At 42.5% G+C, this 23,269-nt stretch overlaps 1 protein-coding gene across 2 annotated transcripts; it reads right to left on the reverse strand.

Moving 5' to 3' along the window:
• Nucleotides 1-217: 217 nt before the first annotated feature.
• On the reverse strand, nt 218-17,755 carry THBS1 (thrombospondin 1). 2 transcript variants are annotated; one of them, XM_009668835.2, is made up of 22 exons: nt 17,465-17,755; nt 17,171-17,262; nt 15,820-16,397; nt 15,305-15,380; nt 14,855-15,051; nt 14,539-14,664; nt 12,858-12,951; nt 11,473-11,646; nt 10,908-11,084; nt 10,386-10,559; nt 10,067-10,194; nt 9,789-9,941; nt 9,020-9,238; nt 8,366-8,473; nt 7,823-7,982; nt 7,303-7,421; nt 5,154-5,388; nt 4,522-4,749; nt 4,105-4,376; nt 3,583-3,680; nt 3,315-3,454; nt 218-2,578 (listed from the first exon to the last, which is right to left on the reverse strand). In XM_009668835.2, the coding sequence occupies exons 2-22, from the start codon at nt 17,235-17,237 to the stop codon at nt 2,571-2,573; spliced, it is 3,531 nt and encodes a 1,176-aa protein (XP_009667130.2). In that variant the 5' UTR covers nt 17,238-17,262; nt 17,465-17,755; the 3' UTR covers nt 218-2,570. The 2 variants fall into 2 exon arrangements, with proteins under 2 accessions (XP_009667130.2, XP_009667129.2); XM_009668834.2 differs by lacking the exon at nt 218-2,578 and having other exon boundaries at nt 3,143-3,454; nt 17,465-17,708.
• Nucleotides 17,756-23,269: the final 5,514 nt, after the last annotated feature.

Here is a 23,269-nt window from a genome sequence, read left to right on the forward strand (position 1 = left end):
ATAAGTGCTTTCAGAGGGATGTGTGGTTATAGCTGGGATGAAATGTCAGGTGGACCCAGACTTGTTTTAAGTTCTGGGAAAAGCATTGTTCCTTTGTAAAGACTGTAGAGAGCTCTTGTTTTGAAGCCTGGTTTGGCATGAATAACAGCCATATATTAGCATCTCAGTGATCCATGGAAGTACCACAAAGAATGAATAAAACTAGGTCAGGAAGATGTAAATATAAATGTTCATGTTGGTTTATTGTTCCTTGTATGTAAGAAGCTTTATTGTACAACTTACACAGCTTTAAAATGGAAAATGGTTAAAAATGTTTACAAAAAGGCATATTCTTAGAAAATTATGCTAGCAAAAACATGGGGAAGAGGGAAGCAAAAAAAAATCTTCAGTTCAGTGTGCAAACATTTTATAAAAATAGAAATACTAACTCTACAGGTAGCATTTCATGATAAATTATTTAAATAGCATATCTACACCATTACGTGATTAACTATAACAATGGCAACAAGAAAAATAATTTATAAAAATACAAGCAATGGTATACAAGATGACAGAAAAATATAACACAACATTAGAAATTGTATTTGGCATTTATTCCAATGCCATTTCCTTACTGGGAATACACTTTTCTGCAAAGAATTTTTGACTATGTACAGCATTAACTTCTTAGTACTACAGTAGCTTTAAAGTTTGTTAGACATTTGAACTCTGCTTGATTCTAAGGTTTTTCTCAGTCATACAACAATGAGGTAATATTTGTACGTAAAACTTTCACTGTGTTCATTTCTTTTCCTTTTTGGAGGAAACATTGTAGCTATAAGGATGCTGCCCCTTCCACTGGGGAAACAGTCATCTGCTAATGTACATCAAGCCCTCTCCCTCTTCTACAAGGGGCTGCTGAAATCCTGTCTAGTCTGTAAAGAATTCCTTCCTTGGTAGCTGCACATTGTTAGTTACAATGTGTAGTATGCAGTGGCACAAATAGCAATTCTGAATAGATATTGATTGTGGTCATTATGCCTCTTTCTGCAGCCTCCTCAGGGCAGATACTGTTTTTGTGACAGGCAGTGACCAGTGGTAGAGCACTGCAGACATTCCATTCCACAGCACTAACTGCTAAGAACGTATGTAAAAGGTATTCCCTCATCTCTAACACTATGGATGAGACAGGGACTGCTATGCCCTAAGACGACTTGAGTTTTAACACCGCAGAACAGTTGCCTGCCAGATTACCAACTGCCTTGCACAAAGAAAGGAAAAGCCAACACTGAGCTCAGACTGAGAAAACACACGTTCCATTCTCAACCCTGCCACTTTTCCCTATGCCTCAAATCCTTTATGGGAAAATTGCTCTTTGTAACAAATACATCACCACTATCTGGTCCAAACAAGATTTTTCTCAACTAAAAACACTCTAGTTTCAGTATAGAACAGAGTTAATAAATAATCTGTATTTACAATCTTAGTCATGAAGACTTGTAACAATTAGGTGGATAGTCTCGACGCATTTCTTTTTGTTTTAATCAATAATCCCTCAGTTATAACATCAAGGATAAGTAAAAATAAATATTTTACAATTTAAGTATTTTATCTACAGGCCCCTTCCCCTCCCCAAGAAGGGAGGGGCTTAAAGCATCTATGGCATGCAGCAAAGGAATGCTTTTCATTGCTATTGTTTTTGTGCCTTTTTAACCATAAAATATGAAGCATATGCTGGTTCCCTAAAGGACAGCACAGTACTAGTTGAGATGGTGGTGCTCTCTGGCACCTTTAAATGTTTTATTTCAGATATGGTAAGAAAGATCTGCATTTAACCAGGCAAAAAACAGAATCTAATTGTGAATCCCAGTTCTCCCAAAGCTGATGTGATCCAGTGTGCCAGTTTTTATCCTCTTCTTCCCCCTCCCACCATGGAAATCAGTTTTAGGATGTCTGTTTTTGTCCTGTATAACAGAGCAGCTGATCTAGCTCACCCCCTGTCCCCCCAGAAGTCAAGGCCTGCATTTTCATCTGAAAGATGGAAAATTAAGAGGATAATTTCTACAAGTTAAATAGATGTAAACCAAGGTAGCGCAAAACCCATTAAAGAAATTGTCCCCCCTCCCTTAAAGAAAAGAGCATTAGAGTTCACCCTCCCACCCAAAAAAAAAATCTCCCCACACAATGAAAGGTCTTTAGTTTAAGTAGTCCACAGCACATCCAAAGATGTTCTTTTACAAAATGCTACTCCATGGGACCTCCAGTTAGAGAGGCAGTGACACTGCACTGTGATAAACAGCAAAACAAATGTCTTTCCTACTGAAAGAAGTGTGCTTGTTCAATGAAGACAATTCTCATTTGCAAGAGATTTGTTTCCTTCCATTCCAGCAGAAGTCAGATACCAAGTATGTTCTTGCTTTCATTCTCTCAAAAGCATTCTCTTGAGGCAGGTCATGTGTTTTGAGTCCACATTTATGCAAAAAGAAGAAAGGAAGGAATAATATAATGGTCCCAGGATTTGTAAGGCTAAATGTTTCAGAAGGTGCAATACCAGCATTTTTTAATAGTCTCTGGATCCAATAACCTTGTGATTATGGGTCTGTGAAAAGAAAAAGGAAGTTAGATATCTAAATATTTCTGTGTTGTTAAGCATGATTGTTTCTAGAGATTAATACCCAAAGACATTTGTAAAGAACATTTTGGTAAATGATACTGAAAGTGCTTATGTACTTAAACTTCAGAATCTACTTCATTATGAATGGTTATATAAAGTCACAATATATGGAAAACTAGAGCACCTGGATCTCCTGATATGCACATATCACCTCTGAACTGCAAGAGTGCAATGCATGCACAGCCTTCTGATTTGCTTGGTGGTAAGCAAATTACAGTTTATTTGCATATCAGATATGACTTTTTTAAACTAAAGTCGAAATTCTGCATTTTCATCTTGGACTTTGTCATCTGTGTTGATTCATTCTGATAAATGTTTTTAAGTAATTCCAGTTCCAGAAGAGAAATGTATCTTAACATGGATTCCTATTCTTTTTCTGCTGTTTCAAAGAAACATACTTAAGATTTTATACAAACTTCTAACAATGCAGAGTTTATCAAAAAGGCATCCACTTGATTTTAAGCAAGTTCTGCAGGCATAAAGTCATGAAAGATCACAAAGCTATTCCACAAAATGACATTTAACTCTTTTGAGAGAGCTTCTCTAAAGACAAAGTAGGACAGATCAAAACAAAGGTTTTTTGGGGGAGGGGGGTTGCTTATTTTAAATGCAGGCCAAGGATCAGCTAAGTTAAATCACATCAACAAAGTGTCCTCGTTACCTCTGCATTCATATTTAAGATCCGAGAAGAACACCATTTCTTGAGAGAAGACAAATAATCCTAGTCGACCACCAGCATAGGTTTTATCATAGATTGGTCCCGAGTCTGCCATGATTTTCTTCCCTTCATACATTACAACTCTACAAAAAGACATTAAGTTGAGTCATCTTTGACAAGCCTCTGTCGGGTTTATCTTTACAGATTTCTAGTTTAAGACAAATCATTTTTCCTTTGTGATAATTACTTCAGATAAAAGCATGGTGCTCACCTGATGTAGCCAGTCTTTGGTCTATGGCTCAGACGCCATCTGTATGCTGTGAAGTCTTTCCAGCCTATGTGACGAGGGTCATGCCACAAAGTTCTCACCTACAAGAAAATATTGTTAATTAATCACAGCCCTGTGATAACTTAGGCATTATTTTGCCATGAAAGTGTCTTGATGATAGTTTGAGAGGAGTAGAGTTTGAAAGTTATCCAATAGGCTCTGAAATGGGGTCTTTTGAAACCAGCTATATTTACGTTTACTTTTAAATATATAAATGGGAACATACTTCAATATTCCAGGAACAAGGTATTCCTTTATGCTGGAGACCCTGTCTGCAAGTTAACAGACCCTGTTAACTTTACATAGTATATTGCATGACTGGGGATAATTACAAAGTTATTTCTCATCTTTGCCCAGAAATTTTGCACATCCTGATCAGGATGTGCAGACTCACGTGTCTAACTTGTTGGAAGAATAGCCTGCCTTACAGTACACAAAAGTGGTTTATCAAAGTGCCATTCTTACCTGGCCAGGGGTGTTTCCTGTGTGCCATAGAGCATTACGAAGATGTTCTCCTGGACCTGTGGTGGAATTCACAACTTTGATGGAGAGACCTGAGTAGCCTTGAGCTTTTGTTGGTGTGGAGTCCCAGTAAGACTGGGTGATCTGCTTCCACATGACAACGTAGAAACGACTGCTCGATTGGTAGCCAAATACAAAGCCAGCATAATCATCATCCCTTTCTGTGTTGATGAAGAACGTGCCACTGAAGTCCACAGCATTGAATTCATCAAAACCTGTGTGGGCATTAAAGAAGGAAGTTTGAGACCCTTTTTTTTTTTTTAAATAATGCTTAAACAACTTTTTAGTAGTTTGTCAGTCCCTCCACCCTGCCCCTGCCCAATGGGGCAATGCCTGTAAAAGTCAAAGCGTTCCCCTTACCCACAGCAAGTCCAGGATCACAGTTGACTGTCTGAACCAGTTCTTTACCCTGGTGACGAACCACCCAGTTGGGATCATTTTGGGATGTTCCCTTGGGATCCAGGGGAATCATCTGAAATCGTCGGAAGTCAGTCTCACTAATGTCCACATTTTCAGGGCAGATGTCATCAATATCTGGCACGCTGTCTTGGTCAAAGTCATCTTTGCAAGCATCTCCACGTCCATCACCTGCAAGGTGCAAGTAATTTTACCATGACAAATTCCAAGAAATCAGGCACTGGCAGTTGTTTGTTACCACAGTTGCTTCAAAGTCTTAATGATATGGGGTTGAAGTCTTTACTACAAAGCTCTAACTACCCAAGTACCACTGACACATTACAACGGTCAGATCAGTTACTGTATACTGCCCTTTCTCTCCATCCTGATATTTCATACATTAGCAATAAGCTAGGTATGTGGCTTTTTTTTTTCCCAAAAGTTATTCCTTGCATCTGTTGAATACTGTAACATCAGTACAGACAATCTGTTTTTTGTTACTTGAAAGTTTTGTCCAATACAGAATAGTATGGAAATAAAGTATCTAACTGTTGGAAGAGACTTAATCTTAAGTTAGTATGGCACTGCCATCTTACCATCAGAATCAGCTTGATCTGGGTTGGCAACCAGTCGGCAGTTATCTTTGTCATCAGGGATACCATCATTGTCATCATCATGGTCACAGGCATCACCTTTTCCATCCTTATCATGGTCAGCTTGATTAGCATTGGGCACATAGGGGCAGTTATCAAGGTTATTTTGATGACCATCTTCATCTATGTCCTGGTTGTTGTCACATTCGTCACCTATGCGGTCAGAGTCAGTATCCTCCTATGAAAGAGGAAAATAAAGAACATTTTTAAAAAGCCACTTGAAGAGAAATAGAAGCCTTAATAGCTAGAATTGGGATTTCTGCTTGCTTTAGTAAGAACTAAGATAGAAGAATTAATACATGCTTAAGCTGCCTGTGCTCAGTTTTGGGGCTTTAGTATTGCCCCGATTTTAATTTGAATCCACAGCAGCAGAACAGTGTGGTGTTAGCTTCTCTTCCTCTTTTCCCTTCTGCCAGGTGACTCTGTCACTACAATCAAGGATGTTTGACACAGAATACTTGACTTCCCACCTGCTCAGGGGGCTTCCTGGTTCCAGGGACCAGATAAGGACAGAACTATTCCATACCTAGCCATTGGAGACTTACAAAGTCTACCAGGTGTTGGTTTAACAGCTTCCACTCCATATCATGATTTGCTTAATTATAAAAAAGCCTATAATGTTCTTCATGCCCTGACTCATCAGAAAGTTAAGACAATTACTGCCTTAGTGGTCAGCAAAGATCACATGAACTGGTTGTTGTCACATTTTAGCTAGTCATTGCTTACTGTTTCTGAAATAAGGAAAGCAATCCAGTTATCTCTGAGGCTGCCTCAAGGTTGAGTCAAGTAGTCTTGCCAACACTGCTGATCGCTCAGGAGTTAGTACTGGCAGAAGGTATACCACACGGTTCCAATAGCTACTAGTTCTGCAGTTTGGAATCTATCTCTCTGCCTCCACAGCTTGATGAGAGAAGTGTTTGAAAGCCACTAGAGACTTATATTAAGATTCCAAAACATTACAAGAAAAAACACTGCCTGTAAATAATGGGAAAAGTAGAATGGATCTTCAGCCACTTTCTAGTCTCAGGGGGGAAAGTAGTCAAGTGAGTGACAAATAAGGTTAAGTAATTTTATAGTCTTAGTTTAAATCCTCCGAGTATCACTGCTCATAGGCTAGATGACAGTACTGTACTAGATTCCACTGCTTTGCAGCGGCTTTTCTAACCCTTCAAGCATTCCAGTTATGTGCCTGAAGCCATTAATTTTCCAGCCTTGTACTTGACAGGACAGCACAGGCTTTATCTGCTTCCGCCTTCAAAAGTTTTTGAAGAAATTGTGTGAGAGGCTGGATTCCCCCTAGACTTTAAGGGGGAAGATTTTGCAAGTGTCAAAATATGCCTTTGCCCTAGAGAAGTAAAGCAACCTGTGCTTTACTATACTGGTAGAAAAGTGACTTTTTTGAAATGCAGTTGTTTTGGAGATAAGGACAAAGGCTAAAGAAAGGTTATAAACCTTGCATTTAGGTAGTAAAATGTAAAGCACTATTTGATACTTTGACTTATTCATGCCTGAAGTAATTCAGCTCCTAGCATATTTTATAACATGTCATACATCCTGCAAGTCCTAGAAATGTGTTTAAGAGGTGTTTGGCTATTGCTTCTATTCTAGAAAGATTGGAACTGGACTTTAAGATAGGCAGCCTCTGCAATCCATCTGTAATTCATATAAGTCTTGATTAACCAACAGAATTTCTGTATAATAGCAGCCTGATAAAAAATGTCATGGACTATACTATGGGATACTGAAGAGGGTAGTCCCTACCCATTTGAATTTCATACAAAGCTCCCAGGAATTTCAGATCCTTAGTATGAGAATCATTATATTTGACAAACCTAAGTGTTCAAGAGATAATTACATGCAATAGTCTCGCAGACCTTCACTAGAATTCTTTTCAGAAAATATCTAGCAGCTTTTCAAACTGTGAGAGCATGCTATCCTCTCATAAAGGCACCACTTGGTATACATTGTTCTTGTTGACGTGCCAAGTCAAATTCAAGCTGTAAATTTTGTTCAAATATGATCTGGAACACACAAGATACCATATTTCTATAATTCAAATTTACCATCTCTATAATGCAAATCCCCTACCTACCTGGTCAGGATTGTGTTCTAGTGGACAGTTATCACACTGATCTCCAACACCATCCAAGTCTGTATCCCTCTGGTCTACATTGTAGACATACTGGCAGTTGTCCATTTCATTAAGGACACCTGCAAAATTAAGGAGAGCTCATGAATGCAAGCCCAAAGACCTAAATGCAACAAAGGACTGTTTGACAGGACTTGTTGAACAAAGGACTTAGTGATAAATATTTGAAAGCATGAGGACCCTTTTACAACCTTGACACACCATGACCTCCCCCCACCATTTCTGTTCCCACCGCCTGTGAGGACAGGGCTAAAATTTAACTGTCCCTAAATGTGTATATTACAAGGTGATTTTCCATTAGCAGTGTTACTTTGTAACACAGCCTTTGCGTTCTGAAAGCACCAGAGGTGAATTTTTGTGTGTTCAGGTATGAACTTCTGGTAAGAGGTTAACATGCATAAGGCATCATTTGATTAATCTGTGATTAGAAAGCAGTTCAAAGGTGTGATTAGAGGACACCTACCATCTCCATCAATATCTACTGCACATGCATCTCCTTCTCCATTGTTGTCAGTGTCAGTCTGATCAGGGTTGTGATTGTAGGGGCAGTTATCACAGCGGTCACCAACGTCATCCTTGTCATAGTCATACTGCTGTGGGTTGTAGATGAATGGACAGTTGTCCTGAAAGGGGGAGAAAAGTAGAGCTTTACAAAGATTCTGATTAAACCTTTAACCAGACCCTATTCTGCTTAAGCTGCTATAAGAAAGAAGTGAAAGGCAGGAAGACACATAGTTAAAACTGAAATGCTTCTATCTCAAAACACCCCATTGCTTGCATGAGTGTAGGAACAGCTGAATAAAAATGAAGTTTCATTTCCAAAGCTCAACCAGCTGCAGAAGGCTTTTTGTCTGCATACTTATGCATATATAAAGGTTTCAAGGATAGCTGTCAGTGCCAGCAATTTCCTATGATCTTAAGATTAAGGTCAGAAGTTAGACCCTGGCTTTAGGAAGGGGAATGGGAGAGCTACATTCACAAAGGCTGTTCTTTTGTGTTGTCTTACCCGATCATCAGGAATACTGTCATTATCATCATCATTGTCACAGGCATCACCAATCCCATCCTTATCGTAGTCTTCCTGCCCAGAATTTGGCAGATTGGGACAGTTGTCCTAGAAAGGAGAAAGTACATGGATGTGTTTACTGCTGGCCCGATTACAATAGGGTTTTTAAGCAGGTAAGGTATAATCATTAGATATAATCACAATATATCAGTCAGACAAGTATTATCTTACTGTAACTCTACTGATTAACTAGTCATACTATTGTGAGGATAAGTGTAGAAACCATAGTCCAAATCATTTTAAAATCTGGATCATACCCTCTTTTTCTTTCCCTGGAGGTGGATATCTGTCAGACAGAAGTTGATGCAGGTATAGCCTAAACTACTGCTGCTAATTTATAGTTATTTTAGGCTTTTTTCCTCCCCACCCCCCATATTACAGGAATGTCTAAGGCTATACCAATCAAGATACTTCTGCCTATAACTTGACAGTAGTACTCCTACACAGAGGAGTATTTTATTTGTACAGAGGGTAATTTAACAGCTCTAACTAAAGAGCAACTCGCTTTACACCTCAAGCCTAAAATATTTTGTATATTCCTTAGTTAGGCAAGCTGTTAAAATAGCAGACAGGAAAACACCAGCATAAACTTACTTTTTTACAGTGGTAAGTGGCATTGGCAACACAGACAAGGTTCTCATTTGGCCATCCATCCAAGTCAGTGTCTTCTCCACAGATTATGCCATTGCCAGCATAGCCTGGTTTACATTCACAGCGATACATAGGGTCGCTGAAGTGGCCAAGGTAATTGCATTTGGCATTCTTGTTGCAATCATGTGTTCCATCTGTGCATGGATTACGTGGCTTGCAGACCTAGAAGACCACACAGACAGTAAATCCACTGGAAGCTTCTTTTTAATCCCTCATTTTTCCCCAGAGATACCAATAAGGCATGAAAAATACAAGGCTGTTCTGATCAGAGATCTTCAATCAGAAGAAAAAAAGAAAAAGTTCTCATCCATTCCTTTCTCTCTATTCCTCAACTCCAGCAGCAGTCTTAACACCAATTAACAATAACCAATTGTTATTTCTCTTGTTCAGACCTCTTATTTTTAAGTGGGCCCAATCACTTAAAGACCTTCAAGTCATATTGCTGGATCATAAGTGAATACTTAGGAAATTATTCTCCTAAAATTAAATATAACATATGAAACCTCCTGTGGCTGAGGAGGACAGGAATCTTAAAACTCATTTTGAACTCCAACCTGGAATTGCTTAATGCTTCTCCTATTCTGAATCAGAGAAGATAGTGTTTTATCAAATATACCAAGTCCTGTATCCCTCTTACCCAAAATGCCTAGCTGCTTTCTATTGTCTAGAAACTTCTCGAGGATTTGTAACCTAGATCTCAAGTTGACAATACCTGTTTGTTAGCCATGGCATCCTCAACGCTGCGGCCAAATGGCTGCGTCCCCGTGAAACGTGGTGGACAAGGCAGACAGTTGTACCCAGGTTCAGTATTCTCACACCTGTGCACTCCATTGAAGACAAAGCAGGCATCAGGAACCTCTTTACACTGAAATGCAAGAGTATGAGATAGAGGAGAACATCACTTAGTGTTTTAAGTGTTTTAAAGCATTGGGATTTTATTTTCCCTTCCCATTTTATTCTGCTCCCTTTCAAGCAGACTATCCTTCTTACCTCATCAATATCTTGGCAGTGGACACCATCACCATGGTAGCCAGCAGGACAGGCACCACACTTCCAGGAGCCATCAGGGAAGCTGGTACATGTAGTTCCCGCAAAGCAGGGATTAGACAGACACCCATCTGAGAGACAGATCAGACAGTGTTAACATGAGGGACACTTACCAGGCCACTACAGTACTGTGTGTTTTGCGATATGCCAGCTGAAAGCTCTAGGACTTGTTTTTTTTAAAGGGGCTTTTGCCATAATTTTTAATTAGTGCTTTCAAGATTGACAACAACTTTCAGATGTTTGTGGGGAAAGGGATACTCACCAACTGGGCAGTCCTGTTTGTTGCAGACCTGAGTCCCTTTAGCCTCACCCACGCAAGTCTTCCCGCCATACTGAGGCTCAGGATTATTGCAGAGACGACTACGTTTTTGAAGTCCTCCACCACATGTGACTGTGCAAGCATCCCATGGAGACCACGGTCCCCAGTTGCCATTAACTAAAGGGAGGTAGAAATTAGGAGACAAGTTCAGTTTTAAATTCAGTGATACTACTGGTTTGTAAGCTCACTGACTAAGAATTATGCTTTTGTAGTGAGAACAGTTCAGGCATTGTTCAGATGTAAATGACAGAATAGGAGCCCTAATTAATGAACTCCATGCAAGGGTTAGACCACAACTACAGTAGAAAATAACTTGTCTGAAACTGTAACCTCTGAGGTTTTACCTAGTCAATCTCTAAGTTTAAAGGGAAAAAACTGCTAGAAACAGATTAGATAGCAGCCTTCTAACTCAAGAATTTCGCTATTTAAGCTGACGAACAGCAGTTATCACTTGGACACACTTACTTGGGCAAGGATCTTTCTGGCAGGATTTGGTTTCTCTTGCCTCACCCTCACAAGGTTTGCCATTCAGCTGTGGTACTGGAGAGTTGCAGAGACGAATTCTAGTGATCACACCCGTGCCACAAGTGACAGAACATGATGACCATGGTGACCAGTGGCTCCAGCCACCATCCTGTTTAACTGCAAGAGAGAGACCTGTCATTAGAGTTTTTGAAGAACAAACTTCAGTTACACAGCTCCTAGAACATAGCCAGTACCAGAACTGTACCAAAGACTCAATATATATTGGATAGCTACAGCATCATCACAGGCCACCAAGTTGTTTTTTCCACTAAAAGAAGCCCACACCTCAACTTGCCTGAAGTTTTGATTTGGGAGCAGCGCCCAATCATACCTATGTACTACATGAACTATCTGCTCCCTTTCATCTGATTAATATCATAGAGCTATAAGGCAGTGCTCCATCCCCACGACAGAGCCAAGCAGCATGATTATCCTTGTTGTTAAGTATTAAGCCAATAAAAGTGCCCTGTGTTTTATTACCAATGTGAGCAAATTAAGTACTTACACCTCTTATCGCACTCCTGAAGGTGGCAAGTCCGAGTCTGTACAGAAGATCCTTCACAGCGGTTATTGAGACTGTCACAGGAGCGCCCTCTCTGTTGAATCCCATTCCCACAAGTCACAGAACACGATGTCCATTCAGACCAAGGAGACCATCCATCATCAGCGTAGTCGCTAGCTGCAAAGGTGCACAGTTCTGTTATAGCCCGAGTAAGACTCCAGAGATGTGTTTTCCATAGTCTTTTCTCCCACCCCTCTCAAAATGGACACAATGCTTCTCAAAAGCTACATGCATCTGCCTTTCTCTTACAAGATAAAGAGAATGAACTCTAATGTTTCAGTGCCCACATGCATCACCTATGCATTTCAGGTGTCTAAAAGCTCAGACAGGAATTGAGTCGTTTCCTGTCAACTTCCAGCTTACTTTAAGACACAAGGACACCTGATTAGTATACAATAACTTTTCCTGCATTCAGTTCTAAAAGGATTGTAAGAAGTTATGTCAAAACAAGAAGTGCTCTTGTAACTTTCTACACCAGTTTGCTCTTTCCGGCCTTTCCGAATTCATCATTGTTTTATCTGGTTCATCATTCAGTCACCACCACTAGTTTGAGGTCAGTTTTGCAAAATTTCTCTTTTCTAGGCACAATCAAGATTAACAAGCATTAACAATTTACAGTATTGTTTGCTGAGGAGAAAAGAAATCTACCCATAGAAGTGATAGGAACCTGAAAGATTCCCATACAGTCTTGATTTTAAAACTGAGAATTACAGTTCCTTATTATAAAACTTCTAGACAGAAATCTTCTGGAAATCCATTTTGAACTTTTTATAAGTATGCTTCCTTCATAGCTACTTTGCAGCTAAGGAGAGCTAGACTATTGTCCTCTGGAATATAACTCTGAAATTTGGAGTAGCACAGACTACTGAAAGGCATTCAACTAGCAAATGCACTACATTAGAGCTGTCTAATATAATTTAATAGCATGTCCTGCCTACATTTTGTGTTACATTATTTGGATTTTAGAACTCCTTTTGAATTTTGTCTTAAGGACACTGATCCAAAGAATCTCTAAAACCTTACTTTCTCTACAGAAATGTAGAGAGATCTAAAACCTGTCTGAAATGTTCTGGTTTTCAGAAAGACAGTGGTCATTCTGTAGAGAAGTGGCACTTAGAAGTAAATATAGCATGTTTGTATGCCATAGGCTATTTAGCAAAGGATAGTCATGTGGGTTTTAAATTGCAGGCAGTTAACCTCAAAGAGGCATCAGACTAACCTAACTCCACCAGTAGCATAAGGCTATACCTAATTGTGGTGCATTTTAGAGCAGTATGTCTAGCTAGAGCCAATTGCTGCAGAAGCGTGAGGTATTTTTAAGTACTTACGCCAGCATCGAGGGCAGCACTCCCCATCAGGAACAGTGGCATTGGAACAAGGCATTAGAGGGCATGACACCTTCTGGCATATAGTGGCAGAGTTCTACAAAGAATTACGAGAATCATGATAAACAAGTGGAATATAAATATAATCTGTGGAGCCTGAACTTGGAGCTGTAAAGGTCAAGTGATAAAAGATCTTTTCTCCAGGACCTAGAAAAGACTCAAAAGTATGCCTAAAATACAGGCTCTTATATTTAGAGCTGATACAATGCAAGGGTAGTTCCAGGTATTCTTAGTCAAACTTTGTCACATCGCCATTTTCTCTCTCCCCCATATTCCTTAACTATTTTTCTGTTAAGAGTTGAAATATTTTCATTTAGTGGAAGTTGAACAAAGGCAGTTACTAGATGCTAGAGTCAAAGATTATTATATGATATTCCAAGTATAATTCCCTGGGACTTCAAGGGAATGAACCAAATATTTGAAGCCCACTTTGTCTGTTAATATGGATTTACACTGATTATATGGTGAAAGGAAAGTGAGTTTAGTCTTCATGGCTCAAGAGCCGTAAAACCCCCAGCTTATATTTAGAGGTCTTTGATCTTTAAGCCAAGCAGGCAGAGTAAGAACACCCACCTCCAAACTGACTAAGAGCTAATCTGCAGCCTGTAGTTTTGCTTCTTGAAGGTAGCAGCTTGGTCAGAAGAATGCTGTCATAATTACCATTTTAATCTCCCCTCTTTTCCAAACAAAAGAGTACATTAAGGTGATTACAGCTAACATTGAATAAGAGGGTTGGGAAAGCATGGGCAGAAGTCACAGTATCACTTGCCAAATACAAGACAAAAAATGTCAAGACCTATAGAAGCAGATGCAGAGCTTGGCGAGATACCTTTGATGGCACATCTACAAACACTCAGCGTTAAGTCACTAAACAGAGGCAAGCAAGTTATGCCGCTCTGGTAGACTGCTACTCCAAAACCCTTTTGCTAAAGAACACTGAAAATTCAAGGGAGTAAGCAATGAGTTTAAAGAAATTGTGAAAACGTATATTTTACTTCAATTTAAAACATTCCACAGAAGCAGAACACAAAGCTTAAATATCTTGTAAGGTGATGCCGGGATTCAAATAGCTAAGCTGCAGTCTAGAAGGGATTGCTGTTGCACATAATCTGTAACAGCCCATGTGACACAGCCAGAAGCATTTGTTATATAAAGAGAAAAACTCGCAAGTTTGTTAAGAGCCTTTACAGAGTACCAGAAGGTCTTTTCCTTTTAAGCCAAGAGGAGGTTCAGTGAGGACAGAAGGTAGAGCCAAGGTATATCAGGGAGGAAAGACAATAGCCACTATAAGTTTGTTCTACTGCTGCCTCTTAGTTTACTTGGATTTATGTAAAGAGCACAGGCATTCCCCAAATCATGGGATTAGACATGTGTTAACTGTTGTATCAGAGTAATGTTCTGTATAATCTTTCTAAAATGCTGCTATCGTAATACTGTATGAAAGCTGCATTCATATCAGAGATTCCATAGAATAAGATACAAGCAGAGTATTTCTGTGGCTATTATAGTATGCCTATTCCTGTGTAGGATTCACTTTTAGACAAAGAATGTCATTAAGGAAACATCTCTTAATTTCAACTCATGAGTTTATATTCAGAGGATTTATGAATGTGAAGAATCTTACCTGGCAAGTACATTCGGTGCAGCTGTCAATAGTCCACTCTTCTTTATTTTTGTGGAAGATTCCATTGTGAATGCATACTCCAGGAGTAATCTGGACCACTTTAGCAATCAGTTCATTTTCCTCAGTCTTAAGGGTGGGAGGGGGAGCAGAGAGAAGATATTTAGAACTCAATACAAAAAACATCCTTTTCCACAAAATTGATAGACCAGACCACAGTAAAGTTATTACTCCTCACCCAGGCACACAAAGGGCAAGTCAGAATTCACTCACTAAGTGAGAGTTAATGAAAGGTAACGTGAATTTAGCCAACACTCACCACTTTGCGCACTCTATCTTGAAGTGTTGTAACCATGGACCGTAGCCCTTGCAGTTCCACGAACATGTTTGTTAGTTCATCACAGGAAAAACCACAGACTGCTTGGATGTCCTTTGTTTTATGACCAATGTAATTAGTGCGGATAGCTGGGCTGGAGCCATTGATAGGGTTGTCCAATGTAATGATTGCACTAGTGGCTAAGAGACAACAAATACGCACATAAGGTAAATGCATTTTTCAACCATGTGCTTTTATCATTGCAGGGTAACACCTGCTAAACAGCTGTTACCAGATTCATTAGGGTGCCTGCAGAAAAATAATCTTATTTCTTATGCAATTTGGATTTGTATGTCAGCATACTTCTGAGTTCTGTCTCAACTTGTCCTCCTAACATACTGAGGAATTTATTTTTAATAGGTCATTGGATTCAGAAAAAGACTGCAGACTTACAGCTGGAGCAGCCTTTGTTCCTCAGAATAGTTTCCAGAGTTGTTCCAAACACAAACCGCACATTCTGCAGCAGTCCCTGTGGACAGAGGAAGAATTACAGCTACTTATAGCAACAGCAAGGGGAAGAAGCGCAACTTACATGGAAAGCATTTGTAGACACTTAACTTCACATACGATCATTAAAAGTAGTTTCACATCAGACAGATTGCAAGGCGAAACTTTGTTTTCCTCAGCGAGAGCAAGCCCTGCTTCCTAACATTCTCATCCTTGACCACAAGGACCTAGTTATTGCTGTAGGAAGTTCCAACCTTGCAGATCTGTGCTTCACTTCAAATTGCATTATTACAATTTAGTGACTTTAGTGTTCATATCAGATATACAAAAGCTGATTTGTGGTGGCCCCCCTTTTGCCATATGAGCTGCATCTTTGTAGATGTTTAGGCTGCCTGAGTAGCTGATACACCTTCAAGGCAGATGACTGAAAATACTAGCCAAAATGGAAGTGAAAGTCTTACCTGGAAGTTGTCGTTGACTCCTCCTTTGGCAATACGGAGCCTGGCACTGCTGGCCAGATCCCTAGTGAAGATGTTCTGGATGGGGATGTCGAGTTCAGCATTCTCCATCTTCTCACACCCCACATAGAGCTGAGCCCGGTCCTCCTGCACAAACAGGGTGATATTCTTCCAGTGTCCTGTAGCTAGCAAGGCATCCTCTACTGACACTAGCTGTTGCTTGCCATCACCAGAAAGGCTCAGGTCCAGGGTGCCTGCCTTGCCATTGGATACCAGACTGAAGACATGACCAGAGCCATCTTTCTGTTCCACAGCCAGCAGTGTGCCTCTACTCTTCTTGGCTTGCCGGAGAGTGGCCAGAAGGATGAAGCCCTTCTCAGCATGGATGGCATCTAATAAGTCTTGGAACTTGTCGTCAGGGACAGCTGGGATGCGACTGGCATCTTCAATACGGTAAGCAGGGCTGGAAGACTCTGGTCCCTTTACCAGGTGCACTCCTGGTGCCCGGCGCCCAGCTCCCTTGCGAATAAAGCCGATGAGTTCAAAGAGATCAAACACGCTGTTGTCATCTCCCCTTGACTCTGCAGAGAGATCAGAGCAAGCAATCAGAGGGATGAGCCCACGAGCAAGGGACAAGAGACTAAGTTAAGTGCATTTCTTCGGGGGCTACTAACACATTAGCTCAAGTTCTATGTAATGCAAGGGACAGAGCCTCATGTTAGAGCAGACACAAGCTGTGACAGTATCTCAAGTCTCACCAGGATTTGCTGTGGGGCAGTACACGTGCAGTCTTGTAAAGGAGCCAGTGGGCACAGGAGTGCCAGGTACCCGCTGCCTGACGCACAAAGATAGCGGCAGTTTTGGCACCTCATTAGGCTCTAATACAAGAGAAATAGACAGCAGAAGCCCTGGTTGCTGTATCCTAGTATGGGCATATTGCAAAGAGTGCTCGCTTAGTCAGGCAGGGTGACCACAAGCAGGGTAATTTCTCTATGGCCCCCAATACAGTAGCATACTGCCCCATTCCTTCTCCATCTAGTTCCTACATTAGATTCCTCCTCTTCTCTGCCTACCATAGAGAGGTGGATAAGCTGTGCTCTGAAGCCCTGGGGTCTCTACATTCATTTTTTGAAGTTTCCGTAAATGCCACACCAGAGAAAGTTTCCTGTTCATAACCCATAATTAGATAGCACTTAGGTTAAAACATTTTTGTTCACTGAAAGCTTTGGAGCTCCTCAGCGCAGAGCACAATTTCATCTGTCTACCCAGATATCAAGAAGCCTTTTCTTTTCACACCTCTGTGACCACTCAGAGTAACAAACCCACAGCTGCAGAGCACAGAGGCTGGTCTTACCTGCCGCCCGCTTGGCCTCAGAGACACTGAGCATAAGGAGGAGGAAGAGAACAGCCGCTGGCCCCATGGCAAAGATCTGCCTCTGAACCAACCTAGGGACACAACCACGAAGGAAGAAGGTCACCAAGCTGCCACTGCATCCAGGAACCCGGTGTTCACAGCACTGGCACCAGCAGTTCCCAAAGTACCTCGGAGGCAGGAAGGCTGCGAAGCGGGAAGCAACAGGGACACGACAGGTGCCCGTCACCCTCCGAGGGGGCACCGAGGGGGGAGAGAAGCTGCTTCAGCACTTACCTCCGGGGAGAGCGGGCCGGCGCGATCCCGGGCACACGACGGGCAGGACGGGCTGCCCGCAGCGCCGGGCACCTAGCGGCTAATATCCTCCGGCAGCCCTCGACTGTCCCGGCGAGGAAGAGCGGACACAGCAGCGCAAAGCCCCCGGGCGAGCGACGGCGGCAGCAAGGCGGCGCGGCGGTGTCAGGTAGGTGGCGTCGGTTGGGGCGGCGGTTGGTCGCGCCGTGCCGCCGGCCCTGCCTGGTGCACTGGGGGCGCCGGGCGCCGCGCGCGCCTTTAAAGGGTCGCTCACATTCCTCAAAGCGCGGCGGGCCAATCAGCGGCGGCGGGGCAGGAAGTGGGCGGCGGCGGCGCTTCGCGGCACGGCGGGCAACTTTCCACACAGGGGCGCCCGGGACGGGGCGGAGGGGCCGGCTCCCCCCGCGCCGCCGCCGCCGCCGCCGCCGCCGCCGCCGCCGCCAGCGGGCGGACGCTGCGGCCGCACGCGCACCTACCTCTACCTCCCGACGGGCCGCGGCGCTCCCAGCCCGCCGCTTGGGGGCGCCCCGCGAGCTCCTATGGCGGCGGCCAGGGGGGCGGCGGCGCCGCCGCCGGAGGCATTATCTCCTTTTATAGCCAGCTCCCGGGCCGCGTTCGCCGCGGCCCCGACGGCCGCCCTGCGGCTCTGCCTCGGGCGCCACTCCGCCAGCGACGGCCGCCGAGGGCTCCCCCAAGCACCCCCCGCTCCCGCTGCCCCGCAGAGCTGGGAGACGCGGGAGCGCCCCCCCGCCGCCGCTGGTGCGGCCCCGTCCTGCCCTCCCCGCCGGGCCACGCGGGCCGCCCGCAACCCCGGCGCAGGGCCGGCTGCGCCCCCCCCGCCCGGCCGCCCCGCTGCCGGTGCCGGTGCCGGTGCGGGCGGCGCCGGCGCCGCTGGCGATGCCGGTGAGAGCGGCGCGACGGGGCTGGGCTCGCCCGGCCGCCGCCGCTGCCGCCGGGCACATGGGGCGGGCGGCGCCTCCCCGGCCCCGCGCCCCGGGCGGACCGGCCGCTCCGCCGGGCCCGGGCCGGGGCGGCCCGAGCAGGGGAGGTTGCGTTTCCAGGGTTAAAGCGGCCCCGGTGTCCCGGTACGCCCCACGGAAGCGATCAGCCTCCTGCTCTTGCCGCCCGCTGGCAGCGGTACCCGGCTCCCGTGGCTCGGGTCCCCGCGAGGGGGGGAAACGCAGCCCCCCTTAGGGCTTGCCGCTCGCCCGGGGGCTTGGGGGGGCGGGGGGCAGGGGCCGGGGCCTGGGGGCCAGGCGAGAGGAGGGGGTGTCGTGTGCCCGCGCCTTTCCCCTTCCACCCGGTCACTGGAGAAGTAGCTCGGCCATGGCCAACGGGCGATGGCTTAGTGTAGTGAATAAACTGACTAACACCTCGCTTCAGCTGTCACCTTGCGCTTCTCCCTGTCGTCCGAGTTTCAGGGGAGAGGAAAGCTGCTCATGGTTAAAGGGGCAGGCCCTCTGTGTCCTGTCTGCCCTACTCCCTATGACCAAAAGTGACTGGAGTGGGTGAAATTGTTTGGAAGTGACTGGATTCCAAAAATGGTTAATTCCTCTGCATTCCCCGGGCTTTTTATATTTGACGTTTGCTCCTGTGGAAAGCCGAGTGTCATTGAGCGAGGAGAATCTCGTCAGTCGGTTGCGTGTCTGGTGAGGGAAAGTTGGAGTGAGCTTGGCAATCTCCAGCCGTAATTGCACTGGATTCTAAACTAAGCTGAACTGTGTAAAACGCATCAGGCAAGCGGACTGGCTAATGTACGAGGCATTAGTGCTCTACAGATTATCCCAGGAAATGCCTTGGGAAATTCTTGACTCAATGAATGAGATAGCTACAGAATTGTATATATTGGGTAAAGCCAAAATGTTTGTCAGCCTTTTTAATTTAAGAGAGAGAGTATACCATCTGAAGAAGGCCTTTTTGTTATGTTCATGCAGGAAGAACCTCCAGTCCCTCAAGATTAAGAGCCAAGAGAGAGAGAGGGAGATGAGGAGAGCACTGCCAGGGGAAAAAATACAGAGAGAGCAAGAAAGAGAGACTGACTGATCCTACCTGGACAGAATTAATTGACAGGTGGTTGTACATTGTTCGTGTTCGCCCCGCCAAACCCTTCATATACTCATTACTTTCTCTGATTGTCTCACAGAAATCTAAGGGACAGCTGTTTATATGAGCTCGTATCTTTAAGGTCAGAATGTTACTCTCAAGCTTTTCTTCATGTGGAAATAAGTCAAGGATAGAGATTAGAGTAGAAAGGCCATAAGAAAATTTCAAAAATTTCCTCCCATTAAATGAGGAAGTTGAGGCAGGCAACCAGGAACTGTCCACTCCGAAATGAAAAATAACGCTCAAACTTTATCTCTTATTTCATCCAAAAGTGTGTGGATGAACCTATAATCTTATCTCAGAATATTCCCTCTTGATTGTTGTGAAAGGAGGACTTTCTTATTGTGAAATCCCTGTAGCCTCAGTGAACTATGATTCTGAAAATGAGTTGTTCAGCGTTACCATAAGATGCACTGGAGCCCAAATAGAAAAACTCGAACTTCCTTAGATTTTTTAAAATATTAAAATCTAGATCCAAATTTTGTAGTTTGGACCCATCTCTAAATCTTAAGGAATCTCTAGCAAGCATCTTATTGCCCCAGAAATACAGCACAATCATGGGGGCCAAATTTGGTCCATAATTTTAGCATATTCTTCACATCTAGGTCCAGCTTCTCATCATAGCGTATATACCTAGCTCTGTTGATCCTTCTGGAGCTAATACCGATTTAAACTCATATAGCCAATGTCAATTTGACACTTAGCTTTGTTCTAGTAGGCAAGAGATAACTGACTTGTTGAAACTGTTTTAGTGGATTTTATTTACCTGTTATCTTTTGGGTGTGTTAAAGAATGTGAGCTGTGCTAAAGCTAGTAGCCCAATCCCAGGAGTGCCTGGATGTTTTTTATCGTGGATTCTTTGGTCACTCTCTTATTGTGAATCCTGGAACCACATGCTTCTTACTTCCTCTTGAATTTGGAGTCCTTTTCACTTTCACTGAACATTCATTGCAGATTATGTTTGCAACTCTGAAGCTTATGTCTGAACTTAAAACTTATGTTAGTATAGCTGTATGTAAGACTGTAAAAAAATTTTTAAAGTAGTCAATCAATGCGGAAAGTATGGTTTTAGTCTAAGGCAAGCCACAAAAAAATGTAAAATTGACATAATAAAAGGAGTGAATTTCTCTCTTGATAAGACCTTCTGCCTAGAATCTCTTTAAAATATTATCCCCAGCACACAGAATAAGAATTTTTTTTTTTTTTGCATTTAAAGTTACATACATAGAAAATGGAATCTTAATAGCCTGTGCTGAAGCTGTAATTCAGGGATAATAGAACCGACAGCGTACATCGGAACAGTGTTACTGAGATGCGTTGTGTTAAAACAGTTTACACCAGATTGCTTATCTGGTATGTTTTAGTCACACTGAAGGAAAGCTTTAAAAAGATACAGCATATCTTTTGCTAAAAGTAGAAAATATATGAACATACAAATATAAATATATAAAACATGAACTTCAGTGAACAGCACTGAAGATAGAGAGCGTCTATTATTATTATTTTACAACTTAACACAGCTCTAAAAAGTTTTTATGAAGCACAGAATTCTTTTGGTTTGTTTTGGGTGGGATTCATTTTGCCTACCTTCTGAGTTTGTTGGTTAGGTCCTTCCTGTACAAAAAAAAGAGAGACAGAGGCCTTTTCGGAAGTCTATTGATCTCATTTATTTTAGGACAGATGAAACCCCTCCTAGAGGTGCTCTCTGCCCCTAGGAGGAAACAGGTGACGAGTTTAGTTTGAGTGGCTGAAGTTGAATGAGAGGGATCACACATTTATCACTTCCTGTGGCATATTTTCTGTTGGTGTTTCTTGTGCTATCAGTAATGGTTAGCTCCCGAAGGAAATAGGTACACCTATTGGAGAGGGGGAGATTTGTGTGCAGGGCATAACCCTTCCCCTGCGGCATGGAATCCAGCAGATGATTGTTCAGCAAATCTATCATCTCTGTGAAAGGGGCACTTTATGTAAATTGCGATACAAAAATGTTTCTTTTTCCAAAATATATTGGTGTATGTGTGCTTGACCAGGGTATCCTGCTTACCAGTGTTCTCTGTTTGCAGGCGGGTTCCCCATGCCAACCACATCTGCAGGCTGCCTGCATACAAAAAGCAGATCGGATGTTTTTGTCTTTGAAGTTCTTGCATCGAATGCAGGCCTGTTTGCCTACCAAAAAAAACGTGTGGAAAATTGCAAATGTTTGATTAATGGCTAGCATATTGAACTAAGTCCTAACTACTGAATAAGCAGAGATATTTGCAGTTGAATTTCTTCTGAATCATAATGTTGGCAAAGCACATTTGTTTACCACTAGTCAGATTTTGGTGTTGGCAAAAGGTAGTCCAATTTGCTGAGAAGACTGTAATCTAAAGGAATTAACTGTAGTGACAGGATTTTCTTACAGGACTTGCATATAAGGTTGTACTACTGTTATACCAGGGAAAAAGTAAAGCCAGTCAATCATTTTTAAGCTTTTTCCCTAGTAGGAAAAATCAGTTTTTTTAAGAAATAGAATTTATCATCAAGTATAAAGCAAAAAATACTCCTCCACTCTGCTCCTGAAACCTGAAACATTTACTGTCCTTCAAAGTTCCGATTGGTTTGCTTTGTCTGTGAAGGAATAAAGAGAAAAAAAAAACAGTATTCCCTATCACTTCTTCATGTACTTGCTTTGTCTGCAGTGGATCAAAGGTAACCTTAGATATAGGCACCTAATCTCTGCTTCAGCAAAGTATTTCTCGTCAGTGAATCATCAGAGCATGAATTCAAATTCGAGTGCGTAGTAGAATTTCTTGCTTTCATTAGAACTCAGAACATTATTGCAGATTTGCATTTTCAAATATTTTGCTCAGCAGAGGAGAGAATACGTATTATGTTTATACATTTACATACCGGGACCTTTGATCCCATGAAGTGAATGAAAGCTGCTAGTTTGCATCTGTGAGCAGTCTCAGTATGTTTTTGTGTGTTATAAACAAGCAGTTACAGAGCTTATATTACTTTGCAGATAATCACAGATGAAGTAAAGAAGAGACTTACTAAGTTTATGTTTACCTATCAAACAGAGCATCTGTTGTCTGCAGCCTTAACCTCTTATTACGCAATCAGGTAAGGCTGCATTGTACACAAGACAGAACATGTACATTTTACCACAAAGTGATACCACATTCTAACAAAATGCTATAATCATATACAAACCTTTACCCTGTTCTATTATTCTTTTAATTAGGCAGAGCCAATCAATTAATCATGGGACCAATACAACATTCTTAATAATGTCATTACTTGCATTGCATAATTTCTTTTAAACATCAGGGAAAAGGGCATTGAAAGATCTGTGCAATACATAGTTTGGGTGTTGCTGGTAGTCATGAGATGGAGAAAGTGAATAACATATATTAAAAAAATGACTGTGCTGTCATTACGCAGCTTGAAAGATATGTATTTGAAATAACTAACAGAAGCAATGAATAAACAGTAATGTGCTCCTGAGAAGGAAGATTAACTGTGTGCTAGGAAGTGATGTGTCTGGGAGTTTCTTAAACGCCAGTTGCTTAAAATGCAGTGTCTGGAAGGTCTGTAAGATAGAAATAAAAAGCCTGTGTTGTAATTTCCTAAGTCCCCTGCATGTTATCACTTCATAGGTACCTGTCTGCTTTTTCTGCTTTCACAAGAACTGATAGA

The sequence above is a fragment of the Struthio camelus genome, chromosome 5 (genome assembly GCF_040807025.1).
Source record: "Struthio camelus isolate bStrCam1 chromosome 5, bStrCam1.hap1, whole genome shotgun sequence".
In the NCBI taxonomy this organism is placed as follows: domain Eukaryota; kingdom Metazoa; phylum Chordata; class Aves; order Struthioniformes; family Struthionidae; genus Struthio; species Struthio camelus.

Bases quoted from the DNA above. Each gene is read 5' to 3' on its own strand.
- THBS1 (XM_009668834.2), bottom strand. From the start codon at position 17,237: ATGGGGCCAGCGGCTGTTCTCTTCCTCCTCCTTATGCTCAGTGTCTCT. The intron at 5,389-7,302 runs GTAGGTAGGGGA...CCTCTTTCATAG, and splicing joins TAGAACACAATCCTGACCAG to GAGGATACTGACTCTGACCG. The intron at 3,681-4,104 runs GTAAGAATGGCA...ATTTTCTTGTAG, and splicing joins CAGGAAACACCCCTGGCCAG to GTGAGAACTTTGTGGCATGA.